The sequence below is a fragment of the Bos javanicus genome, chromosome 16 (genome assembly GCF_032452875.1).
Source record: "Bos javanicus breed banteng chromosome 16, ARS-OSU_banteng_1.0, whole genome shotgun sequence".
In the NCBI taxonomy this organism is placed as follows: domain Eukaryota; kingdom Metazoa; phylum Chordata; class Mammalia; order Artiodactyla; family Bovidae; genus Bos; species Bos javanicus.
In genome coordinates, this window is record NC_083883.1 from 34,294,843 (window position 1) to 34,308,599 (window position 13,757).

The 13,757-nt window shown below is 35.7% G+C and overlaps 1 protein-coding gene across 7 annotated transcripts in view; it reads left to right on the forward strand.

The window, feature by feature from the left end:
* The window catches only part of AKT3 (AKT serine/threonine kinase 3), a 279,622-nt gene that overhangs the window by 235,805 nt on the left and 30,060 nt on the right, over window positions 1-13,757 (forward strand). For all 7 annotated transcript variants that reach the window (XR_009729912.1, XM_061382512.1, XM_061382509.1 and 4 more), the window contains one exon: window positions 6,333-6,420. Coding sequence is in view for 6 of the 7 variants with exons in the window: in XM_061382512.1 (XP_061238496.1) it covers window positions 6,333-6,420 (88 nt within the window). In the remaining variant the exon portion in view is untranslated. The remainder of the gene's footprint in view (window positions 1-6,332; window positions 6,421-13,757) is intronic.

Sequence of the window (13,757 nt, forward strand, 5' to 3'; positions counted from 1 at the left end):
ATGAGTGAAGGAATAAGTGAATTCTAAAATGTGGGCTTTGTTTACCTTGGAGAAGGTTTCCATCACACATTTACAGCTTTTAAATTTGTGAGGAACATGATTTTCCCTTCAGCAGAAATAAGCAAACGTAATAAAAGAGGTACCATCTTTTTGCTTAGTGAAGAGCCATTCAGAAATGTTGCTGAATCCTGTCACTGAGACCTTACCTTATATTTATAAAGTAATTTTGTGTTCTTTGCCAGGACATTCGCACATCTCTTATTTCCCTTGCTTTTTAGTAGCCTGTGGAGTAGAAAGGATAGATATAATTCTCATTTCCATTTGACTAGGAGAAAATGAGGCCCAGGGAGGTTTAAGTGATTTATCCTAGTTCTCACAGAAAATTTGTGTAGAACAAGAATAGAGATCAAGTTTTTATGTACCTATTTGATATTCATCTTGTATCTTCTTTACAGTGCACCATGTTCTTGGTTTAGGTTTTAAAATGTATTCCATTTGATGTGATTGTTTCACAGCTATTGTAACAAGAGGTACTTGGCTATAGATAATCTTATAAATGGAGCTAGGATTTCTATTTTATCTGCCTGAGTTTGGGGCCTAATATTTGCCTAAGGGCAGTGAATTTTTAACCCATCTTTTTCTGACTTCTCCTTCTGGTTTTCATGTCTCCTTTATTTTTTTATTGTCATTTCCCCACCGTCCACCCTCCCCCCACCCTCTGAGAACAGCCCATGGTAATTGTTGAATAAATGTGAGGAGAATTTCTAGAATGTTAGTTGCCTGGTATGTAGGACAACTCTTAAAGTTTTGTCTACCCAGAGGTTGATACTGTCTAAAGAGAAGATGTGCTATTTTAAACTGTTATTTCCTTTTTAAGGTACATAAGTCAAGCCCCTCCACTGCTACATTAAAATATTAGGAATGCAAGGATGAATAAGATGAACAACCTCTGCTTTAGGGATTCATAGAATAACGTGGGGTACAAAACATATTCACAGATGCTCAGGCTAAACTACAGACAAATGCTATTGAAATTATTAGCTATCTAGCGGATTGGAAACCTTGAGCTGGCTTATGAAGGGGTTGGAATTTGCAGTGATGTTTATGCAGAGAATTTTACATGTGAAGAACAGCTCGAATTACAGGTGAACATGGCATTTGAGAAGTTCATCATCTGGAACATAGAGTATGAGTTGGGTGACATTGGGAGATGATGCTCATGTGTCAGAATCTACTAAGGACGTTATGCTTCTTAGAAAATATTTTATCTTTATTCAGAAGGAGATGAGAAGCCACTGAATTATTAATAGTAATGGGTGGTATAATCAGTTTTGTGTTATGAAAAGATAACTCAGGCAGCTTTGTCATGGATAGATTAGAACAGTGAAGGGCCAGGGGCAAGTGGGCAGAGTAATGAAGAATACATATGGAATTGTCCACATAAAGAGGTGGAATCCATCCCAAAACAGTGGTAAATAGTGCTAAGTAGACTTTGTGAATGATTAAATAGAAATGATGAGGAAGTGGAAGGACTTTGGGATGCCTCTGACGTTTCCAACTTGGATGAATAGTCTGGAGAATGGAGTTATTATTGACAGAGTGGGAATACAGGCAAAGGAGGAGGCTTGATGGGGTGGATGTTGATATTAGTTTTGCTGTACTGAGTCTGAGGTTTCTGTAGAAAACCTAAATGTCAAGCAGGCAGCTGAAAATAGTACCAGTGCTTACTGGAAACACAATAGCTGATTTCCTCCAGGTATATAGCCAGGAATAGGATTGCTGGGTCATATGATAGTTCTGTTCTTAGTTTTTTAAGGAACCTCCATACTCTTCATAGGGAACCTCCCAATTTACACTCCTTCCAACAGTGTAGGGGGGGTTCCCTTTTCTCTACATCCTCTCCAGTATTTATTGTTTGTAGATTTTTTAATGATGGACATTCTGATCAGTGTGAGGTGATACATCATTGTAGTTTTTGATTTGCATTTCTCTAATAATAAGTATGTTGAGCATCCTTTCATCTGTTTGTTGGCCATCCGTATGTCTTTGGCGAGATGTCTGTTTCGGTCTTCTGCTAATTTTTTCACTGGGTTGGTTGGTTCATTGTTTGTTTTATTGAGCTGCATGAGTTGTTTGTATATTTTGGAGATTAATCCCTTGTCAGTTGCTTCATTTGCAAATATTTTCTCCATTATGAAGGTGTCTTTTTGTTTTGTTTTTGGTTTCCTTTGCTGTGCAAAAGCTTTGAAGTTTAATTAAATCCCATTTTTGTTTTTATTTTTATTATTCTAGGAGGTGGGTCAGAAAAGATCTTGCTGTAATTTATGTCAGAGAATGTTCTGCCTATGTTTTTCTCTAAGAGTTTTATAGTGTCTATGCTTACATTTAAGTCTTTAATCCATTTTGAGTTTATTTTTGTGTATGGTGTGAGAGAGTGTTCTCATTTCCTTTTTTTACATGTAGCTGTCCAGTTGTCCAATCCAAGATGAACTTATTTGCAAAACGGAAATAAAGACACAGATGTAGGGAACAAACTTATGGATACTAAGGCAGGGTAGGGAGGTGAGATGAATTGGGAGATTGGGAATTACATATATACAATGGTATGTATAAAATGGATAACTAATGAGAACCTGCTGTATAGTACAGGGACCCCTACTCAGTGCTCTGTATAACCTAAATGAGAAAGAAATCAAAAAAGAGAAAACTAAGATCATGGCATCCGGTCCCATCACTTCTTGGCAAATAAATGGGGAAACAGTGGAAACAGTAGCTGACTTTATTTTTCTGGGCTCCAAAATCACTGCAGATGGTGATTGCAATCATGAAATTAAAAGACGCTTGCTCCTTGGAAGGAAAGTTATGACCAACCTAGATAGCATGTTGAAAAGCAGAGACATTACTTTGCCAACAAAGGTCCGTCTAGTCAAGGCTATGGTTTTTCCAGTAGTTGTGTACGGATGTGAGAGTTGGACTAGAAAGAAAGCTGAGCATGGAAGAATCGATGCTTTTGAACTGTGGTGTTGGAGAATTCTCTTGAGAGTCCCTTGGACTGCAAGGAGATCCAACCAGTCCATCCTAACGAAGATCAGTCCTGGGTATTCATTGGAGGGACTGATGTTGAAGCTGAAACTCCAGTACTTTGGCCACGTCATGTGGAGAGCTGACTCATTTGAAAAGACCCTGATGCTGGGAAAAATTGAGGGCAGGAAGAGAAGGGGATGACAGAGGATGAGGTGGTTGGATGGCATCACCGACACAATGGACATGGGTTTGGGTGGACTCCGGGAGTTAGTGATGGACAGGGAGGCCTGGCGTACTGCGGTTCATGGGGTTGCAAAAGAGTCAGACACGACTGAGCGAGTGAACTGAACTGATATGTGTGTATATATATATATATATATATATATATATATATATATAACTGATTGATTCTTCTGAACAGTAGAAAGTAACACAACATTGCAAAGCAACTATACTCCACTAAAAATTATTAAACAGAAACACAAGAACTGAATATCTGGATTTGGGGTCTGTAAATATCTCATGGCTGGAGCCATGACAATAGTGAAATGAGGAGAATATAAAAAGAAGACACCCTAGGACAGAGACTTGGGAAATGTCAAAAATTTAGGAGGTAGAGAGAAGAGAAAGAACCAATAAAGGACCCTGAAAGTCTTAAGAAACATAATCAAAGATAGTATACCTCTTTATTATTCCTATTCAGTTATTTAAATACTGCTTCAGTTTTTCTGATACTCTTTACTGAATTGCTCTCAGTTCTATCAAAGAGTCAGCTCTCAGTTTGCTTTTATTTCTTATTCTTCATTACTTTATGATTATTCTGTTAGTATCTCTCTTAACGTCCTATGCAAATTTTGTAGGAACATCATAACCTCATGTTGCATTCAGTAACACAAGGAAACTGTAAATCCCATGTTGCTTCTAGTTATGAAGAATCCATAATGGCTGAGAATTTTGGATTGGCTTTCTGATATGGGAATTTGGTATTCTTAGACAAAAATATCTTAATGTAAATCATATTTTGATATTATTTTGAAGTCTTAAATTGTATATTAGGGAGTCATTGACATTGAAATTTTTGACAGTTTCACACTTTGAAGAAGCTTATGTTAAAGAATCTCTACCAACTTCTAAAATGGCAGTCTAAGATTATATTCTTAGTCTTTGTATAGTATTCATGGCTGATACTTTAGTTATATATGTATTTGATAAATGTAGATTAAATGCTGGCTATGTCCAAAGCCAAATATTGCTTGAGAACTAAGGAGTGACATAAAAATGAATGACTGAAGCCGAATTAAAACCCTTTATTTCTAAAAATGATTATAGTTTTCCATTTTAACTGCTACTTCACTCACCATCTTGTCTATATTTTAGATTGAAAACCGTGCTGAACTAAATAATAACATAGATATAAGAAAATATAATAAACTTCTGATTTTTCTCATACATACTACTTTGATGCATACTCTGAAATGTTAAATAATTTTTTCAGAAGCAAGTATTTTGGTGTTTCTGCTTTTCTGGCTTCCTAATCACAGGCTTAAAACATTTTTTGGATAATCCAGTACTGAACTCGCCCCTCAAACGAATTTGCATTCTACCAGGGGAGAGGCATACATAACTTGAAATAGAATGAAAAAGAATGAGGCCAGAAGTCCAGTGCTGAGTGTTAACCAAATATAGAGTTGCCAGTCTGAGAGTTCCACATATGAACATAACTATTATGATCTGATCCAATCTGAAAGCTCCAGTCAGAGGTGTGATTTATTCTGTATGGATCTTAGGATAAAAGACCTGGATACTGGGAACTATAGGATCATCACTACAAATATTCAGAAATCCGCTAATTGTTTTGTTTTTCCATTCTGACAGTGTGTCAGAGGATCCTGGATTCTTCCTAGTGATGTATTCCTTATACCTAATAATAACCAGAATTCATTAAAATTGTAGAATTGCTTATTTTCTATGACATATTTGCTTTTCTTCCTAGCCAGTGGTGTGTTGAGAGTTGACAGGTACCAGCTTAGAATAGCCAGTTGTTAAATATCAAGAATTTTGTGAGCTGGTTGTTGAAAACAGCCATTATTAAAAATTAAATTATATAAACTTACAATTAAACCAGGAATATTAAAATCAAGGATAGAAAATACTCAAAACTCATCACTCTTTGATAATGTTGTTAAATTTTGCTCTTCTCTGTACTTTTGAGGATACTTATGTATTTTGAGGTTGGAAATACTGTATAATGTTTTGCTTCTGCACATCTTCTATCGATAAATCTAATAATACATATATGTATTATATATTTATAATTTCCCAAGATAGCTGATGATTAAGCATTTACCAGCATGTATCATTTCTAACAATGAGTAAAATCAAATAAAACTTGCTCTGTCAAATTCAGATTTAAAAATAGATTTCCTTTGTTTTATTTTCCTCCTTGTTTCCCTGTCCTTTCTTTATTTCTCTCTTTTTCCTCTTTTCCTCCCATCTTACTTCCTCCTGTGTTATTTTCTGTTTCTCTCATCCTTTCTTCATAGTGACTAGTATGTACTATATGAAATGGAGAAATCTAGAAAACACCTGAATTTCAGATTGTGTCAGGTATCAGTTGAATAAGAGTACCTTCAAAGATGGGGTGAGGGTATTTTTTAAATTTTAATTTAAACTTGTATAGCAGATTCCATTGCAGTGATATTTCATATATTAACTTTCTCACTTCTCTGAAAATTCATTTGAAATATGAAAGCAATTTATTGGCTTCTGTCAGCAGTGCTCTCTAAATTGTTTTTTCTAACCTTTATGTAGTCTTTACAGAATTTATGTTGACAAGGGTGCATTTTGACTAAAGTCATTCTAAAATAATTTTGGCTTGAGAATTGACAATAGCTATTATTTATTGTGCTAGGTACTTGTTATTTCTAAATACTTAACATTTAGAAATAACAAGTACCCTAACAGTAATCTTCCATGCTGGTATTATTATTCTCACTATACAGATGAGAAAACTGAGATTAAGTAATTTTTCATTGTCATACACTTGCTAAGTTCTAGAGCTGCTTGCCTAGTTCTGGTTTGTCTCCAAAACTTGTGCTTTTTTCTAATACCATACTGTCCCAAGGCAAATTCTTATTAATAGTGTATTAGGAAAACTAGATCTTACAACAAAAGCTTTTTATTTTTATGGCTATTTATCACAAGAACTATTTACACACAGAACGTTACATTTCACAAAAGCTTTGTAGTTATGCATTCAGCTTATGCAAATGTTCTATAATCATTTAATTTTATTTCTGTTCTCACAGCCTTGGTGGAGGACCAGATGATGCAAAAGAAATTATGAGACACAGTTTCTTTTCTGGAGTAAACTGGCAAGATGTGTATGATAAAAAGGTCGGTTATCTTCATGATATTGTATTTTTACTCTATTATTTAATTGAATATTGAACTTCTTAGCACAAAACATTATTGATAGTTTTTACATCTGAAATGCATTTTGAAATTTTATTCGATGTGATCAGTTTTCTCTTTATTATCACAATAATTTGTTAGTCTACTTCTCATCATTTCATTGATTCAGAAAAAATAAAGGCACCAATGTTACGTTATTCTTCAGGAAAACTAGCAAAACAATCACAATTTTGAAACTTTGTCTCTGTACCTTTCATTTTAAAGTGAATGCTTCATATTTATTTATACAGTTCCTTATTTTTAAAAGGAATTTAAAGCAGTTTAGTTTTAATATTTAACAAAATAATACATTTATTTGTCTTCTTTGGGCCTTCTCTTTTACTTGAAATAGAACTTCAAGACTTACAAGATGGATGCTACAAATCATATGATTTTATTTTTACTCTAATCTGTACTTGTTTCTAATACTGCAGTGTTTACTTAAGTTTAGGAATAGGAAATTATTGTGTCTGTTTTATCTTTTAAATTTTTAAAAATTTATTTTTACTACTTCAGATATTGTTAGTACAGTCAATGATTTTGATATTTTGATTTTCAAATGGTCATATGAAAATTTTACTATGAAATTTTTATGTTATTCAGCATTTGCTTATAATTCTTACCTAGTCAGTTTATGTACTCAGTCCTTCCATTTCAGTTTATTCTAGGTTTTCATGTTTTTCTCTTAAATGTATTTATCAGCAACATTTATGCAGTGTCTTAATTTGTGCCGAATACTCTTCTCTGTTAATCCCTAAAGCAAAGACAGAGGGATATCATAGAGTTATGAGGAAGTAAGACAAGTGCGCCATTTTTGTACTATGTCACAGTAATAGGGAATGTGGCGACTTTAAGCATTTCTTGTAACTAGGTGTTTAAAATACAGGCGCCATGCTATGGTGCCTCTACGCAGACTTCAAGTAAATGTACAGTTCTTGAGTTCCCACCATGTATAAGCACTGAGGTAAGTGTTGGATCCTTCTCAACCCTTGTGAGAAGTTTGTGATCATTCTTAAGTATCCTCAGTGTTTATTACCTTCGGGCAGACAGTTATGTATCTACTGTGTAATACTGATGAAATTCTTTATGAGTGGCATCCATATATAGCCCCTAAAGCACCACTTGCTGTTTATCATGTCACTGCACTGCAAAAGAACCTAGAAATAATATGTGATCAAAGGTTTCCTTTGGCACACAAAGTTATAAGCCACAACTAAATCCAAAGAGGACTCCACCACCACTAACAACAACCAAACAGAAAGAAAAATTTCCATAGGAGACAAAATGTGGGGCATTGGTATGGCACTGCTAACTTTAAAGAAGGGGTAAAATATGGATTTTCTTCAGTCCTATTCAGAGAGTCGGATATGTTAATACTGTAGTTTGGCATCACCTAAGGAATGCACTGAGAACCCAGCCAGCACACAGTGAAGAAACAAGGCTTATTCTGTTTCTGCCCCGTGGGCTCAGCATGCCCAGAGTGAACGTACTCTTAAGATACCCAGGCAGCTCCCTTGTGGTGAATGAAACTGGAGAAACCAGCAAGAAGGGCAGGACGAGGAGCTACCAAAACATAGCTTTAGATGATGTATGTGAATAAATGAATTTAAATTGTTAGAATTTAGATAAAAATAGTTGCAGCTTAATTTGAGCAAAAATGTTAAGTATCCTGCATAAAGAAGCACAACAGCCAAAATCACAGTTTTTACTCGTTGACACTTGCTACAGGTTCGCTCGGGGGTGTGGGTGGTATCCTGGATGTCAGATACCCCCGATGTTCTCAGCCATCTTCATACACCTGAAGAACAATGTCAGAGTAGCATGCTTAAATTTTGACACTCTTTCTAAAAGGTGGTGGAAATATGATTGGGTTTATTTGGGTTTGTATTGTATTACAACAAATAAGGAATTAATTATAGGAATGTTAATATAGTAGCTATTTTCATGAATTTACCTGTGTTTTCAAACATTTTTGAAGGGTCTTATATCTTTAAAATGCATACCTTATTCTTTATCTCTAAGGTCAGGTATTTTTCAGTTTTACTAATGTGCTTTGGGAGAATTGCTGTTTTTATAGATTTATGACTGGATTATTGGCTATTTTCTTATTGATATGTATCATGGTAAACTCTGCAGATGAAGATGTGTGTGAAGATACTGGTATGTTTAGCGGAAGGGCTTCCGCAATGGCTCAGTGGTAAAGAATCTGCCTGCCAATGCAGAAGATGCAGGAGACGCGGGTTTGAGCTCTGGGTTGGGAAGATCCTCTGGGGGAAGAAACGGCGGTCCATGCCAGTATTCTTGCCTGGAAAATCCCATGACCAGGGGAGCCTGGCAGGCTACAGTCCAGGGGGTCACAGAGTCAGACAGGACTAGCGCCTGAGCATGAGCACCTTTAGGGGACAGTGAAACCTCTTCCTAGGGAAAGTTAAGAGATGAATTAATCTTAGCTGTGATTATCATCATTTAGCACTCTGAGTAACTCAGCACTGGAAGCTGGAGGCACTCATCCTAGATCTGCTGCTTCTCTCTTGTGTGGAAGTGGACAAGTTGTTTTACACCCACAGGGAATTACGATCTTTGAAGTGTCTTCAGTCTTTCAGATTCTCTGGTAGGATGTTTTATATGAATTTATCTAGGTAAATTTCTATATGTTTTATACTCAGTTTGGCAACTTTATACAAAAAAGTCTGCTGGGAGTTTTCTGTGAGACTGTGTTCAATTTATAGTAGAATTTGGGGAGGATTAGCATTTGAAAATGCTGGACCTCTTCATTTATTTAGGCCTTCTTTAATTACTCTCAGTAATGTTTCATAATTTTCAGTGTTTAGTTCTTATTCATATTTTGTTAAATTTATCCATAAGTATTTCATGTCTTCTGATGTGAATGATACTTTAAAATGTTATTTTCATATTGTTTGCTACCAGTAGAAATAGGATTGATTTTTGTATGTGGGTCTTGTATCCTACAAGCTATTAGTTTTAGTAGTTTTTTTGTACATGACATAGGGTTATCTAAATAAATGACCATATTTTATATAAATAAAAAGCTTTACTTCATTTTCAATCTGTATTTTATTTCTTTTCCTTTATTATATGGGCTAGGACCTTTCTACAATGTGGAATAGAAATGATGAGAGTTAACAGCCTGGTTTTGTTTCTAAGGAGAGAAAACATTGTTTCTAGGGAGAAAACACTGTTTACCATTAAATATGACATTAATCATATCTAACACTGAAATATTCATTACTAAATATCATTCTCCAGTAAAAAGAATCAAAGTTATTTGGAGAAGTAGTTGAACTCACAGCTGGGATGGGGAAGGTAAAAGAGCCCAAGGAATTTTGTGGTGCCAGAAAGTAAAAAAAAAAACAAACAAACAAGGAAGGTAGATGGAAAGGTTCATGTTAATAGAACACAGGAACCAACCTTAAGTAATTCCAAGTGGTGAAAGCTGGAACAATTTCAGTAGCAAAACAAATATTGTATGTGATGTAAAGAATAAGATACATGTCCATTAGTCTATACTGCGAGATTAGTGATTGAACAAATAGATAAAATATTGAGAAGAGACATGTCTTCATTAAAGTAGTAGCAGTATTGTTGCTCAGTCATGTCTGACTCTTTGAGACCTCATGGACTATATCCTGCCAAACTCCTCTATCCATGGGATTCTCCAGGCAAGAATACTGGAGTGGGTTGCCATTCCCTTCTCCAGGGGATCTTTCTGACCCAGGGATTGAACTCGGGTCCCCCACATTGCAGGCAGATTCTTTGTCACCTGAGACACCAGGAAGCCCCATGTTCATTGTGGGTGAATTCCAATTAATAAATGTAGAAGGAATCAGGGAAATAGAAAATTATCATTAAAAACCCCCAAATAAAAATTGCTATACGCGATTCACCAATGAATGCTAAAATTAGTGGGTAAAAGTATAAGAAACAGAATATTTGCATGTCCACATATCTCTCTCAAAATATATATTTACAAAGACTAAAAGAGTAATTTTAGAATTAAAAACAAACAAACCTTGGCAGACGTTGCAAACTCCTGGTAACCCATGATATGATAGCATGAGAAGGCTGTATCACTTTTGTAGTATTCTTCAAAATGAATAACCTCAGTATGATTATGAGAAAACCTGAAGAAACCTGCATGGAGAGATATATACCTCAAAATAGTTGGTCAAATAGGTTTAAAGGTGTCAGCTTCATGAAATGCAAAGAATGATTGTGGAACTTTCACAAACTGAAGGGACTAAGGTGGCATGACTAAATGTAGTATGGAATTCTAGATTGGATCTTGGAATAGGAAAGGGCCCTAAGTGGAAAAACTGGTGAAATCTAAATAAAGTTGGTAGCTGATGAAAAAGTGAAAGTGTTAGTTCCTAAGTCATGTCCAACCCTATGTGACCCTATGGACTCTAGCCTTCCAGGCTCCTCTGTCCATGGAATTCTCCAAGCAAGAATACTGGAGTGAGTAACCATTCCCTTCTCCAGGGCATCTTCCCCAGCCAAGGTCGAATGCTTCACTGTCTGAGTCACCAGGGAAGTTTTGCTTAATTTGTTTTTATCTCTTTCTGAAGTGTGTTTGCTACATTCTTTGAAGAGTGGCTACAGTAATACCTGTCTCATTTACATCCCTCACTGAATCATCTCCCTCATCTCCACCTGTTCCCTGGGTGTAACAGGTATCGTCTGCTTCCTCCTTGTTATCATCAGTCAGCTCAGGATGAAATTCATACATTTCACAACCACTGAAAACTGGTGCCTACCCTGTTTTGAAGTCCTTCTTTCCATTTCTTGCTCAAGTTTATCCATCTTTTCTTGTCTTTTCCTTCCATATAAGGAAAGATTCTGGACTTCTTTTGGCAGTATTTGGACCTAGGGCAGAACACTCTATTACATCTTGAATGACATTTTCTGTTCATTCTCTTCTTTCTTTAAGAAGGATAAACAACACAGTATAAATCCAGAAGGAAGTGTGTCATGATGCATGCAGATATCTGCCCCTCCATGGCATACCCAAAGCCAGCCATGTTTGTTGTTTCTAGTAGTTCGAGAAAGTATTTGCACACTCTCAATTTTGAAGTTTTTCTTTTCTGCCTTATTGTGTTTCTTTTATTCTCATGCTAATTATCTATAGTATATTTTTCCAGTTCTTCACTGCTTGCATCGCATTTTCTCACTGCAGTCGAGAGAGAACCTGCACTTAGCTCCCTAGCGCTCCGCCCGTGCATGTCCCACAGATTCACGATCTGTACCTTTACTTAGTGTTTGAGCAGCAACTACAGGTTTGAAGAGCTCGTTTAGCTCTTGTAATTCTTACTGCTTGTCATCCAGTAATCTTTTTCTACTCCACCTTTTGGCTTCTCTGAGTTGTAGCAGGTTTGGGGGAGGCGGAAGGTGGATTATGGAGACAGCTGGCCCCAGCCAAACTTTTTAGCACATCATGGTAGGAGGAGAAAGAGGAACACACAGGCTTAATCACTGCACCATACTTTGACTTTTTCCTTATTCATTAGCTAATATATGACTTCTAATGGAATGTGCAGCCCACTTTTATTTAATTCAATTATTAACATAGTTGGGTTTAAATTCTGCCATCTTGCAATTTTATTCCTTTTTTATCTACCTTCTTTTGAATATTTTTGTCTTGATTTTATCTTAGCTGTTGTCTCATTAGCTATTCTCCTTTGCTTTTTTGTCGTGAAGTTGTTTTAGAGTTTTCTGTATATATAACTTACCACACTGTGCCTTCAGTTAATATTATATATCACTTTGAATAGTATATTTCTGTTTACTCTTCCATTCTTCACTTTCATATATTCTACTTTCACATATTATAAACCATCACAATATATCATGATTCTGTTTAGCTTTAGACAATTGTATTTTAATGTGCTAACAATGCTTTATATTTACTACTAGTAGCATTCTCCATTGCCTTATGGAGATCCATGCTCCCATCTGGTATCTTTTTCTTTGTGTGGTGAAATAGTATTAAAGTTACACTGGCACTTTTCATGACTGAATCATGACTTCCTATTTTCTGATTGAAAAATTCAGCATGAAGAGCTTGGTGACTGATGGCAGTTACGCCACTGTTCGTGATTGTTGGTGTTTTCTTAAGTAAAGCAAGGTTAGACGAGTACAACATGAACACTCAGCAGAGAAAAGAAAGAGGCCAAACAGATGCATCTAGGTAGCTTCATATTGACGCTCTCCTTATCCTACTCAAATGGTAGTCCAGTCTAAGACTTCAGATTGGAGAAAAATGAGCCACAAATATCTACCAAATGTTCTGACAGTTTAACTTTAAAATTACTCTCTTCTGTTGATTGTGAGGCATTGCACTGAGGATATAAAAGAACACAGACAGCTGTCAAAACCATGTTAGTTATGATATGAAATGCAAATGGTGCAAGCTTTAAAACCCTGAAGTAGGTTAAAAACAAAATGTAACTAGATGTTCTGGATAAGAATCGCACCTAAAACAAAATTACACAGAATAAATGGATGAAATAAGAGAATAAACAGAGGTGTAACAGTCAAATGTCATGAAAAGTGAACAGACAGTAGTAACTTTGAGCTCAGTAGAGTTCAACATATAAACGTTAAGTCTGAGAAGTCATTTTTGGCACGATGAGCAATAGTATAATCTTCAATGTAAAAATTAAAATTTTTGCACCAAATAGGATTTGTGTACACAAAACACTATTGTAAATGCCAGAAGGCCTGATAGAACACAATTTCTTTTTAATGTGGCAGAGGTTCATCAATTTTCTTGATGTTTTCAAAAAGGCAGTTTGTGATTTTGGTGATTTTCTCTATCAGTTTTCAATTTTAAAATTTATGGATTTCTACCCTCATTTTTATTTATTTTCTTATTATTTCAGATTTTATTTGCTCTTCTATTTGTGGCTTCCTAAACTGGAAGCATAGATGATTGCTTTTAGAGCTTTCCTTTTGAATGTGTGATTCAGCGCTGTAAGTTTTCCTGTGTAGACTATTTTTACTGCATCCCACAAACTTTGATGAGTTGTATTTATTTTTATTTACTTAAAAATATGTTTAAAATTTTCTTGAAATCTTATTTGACCCATGTGTTATTTGGAACTATATTATTTGATCTCTGCTGTTGCTGCTGCTAAGTCGCTTCAGTCGCGTCCGACTCTGTGCGACCCGGTAGACAGCAGCCCACCAGGCTCATCCGTCCCTGGGGTTCTTCAGGCAAGAACACTGGAGTGGGCTGCCATTTCCTTCTCCAATGCATGAAA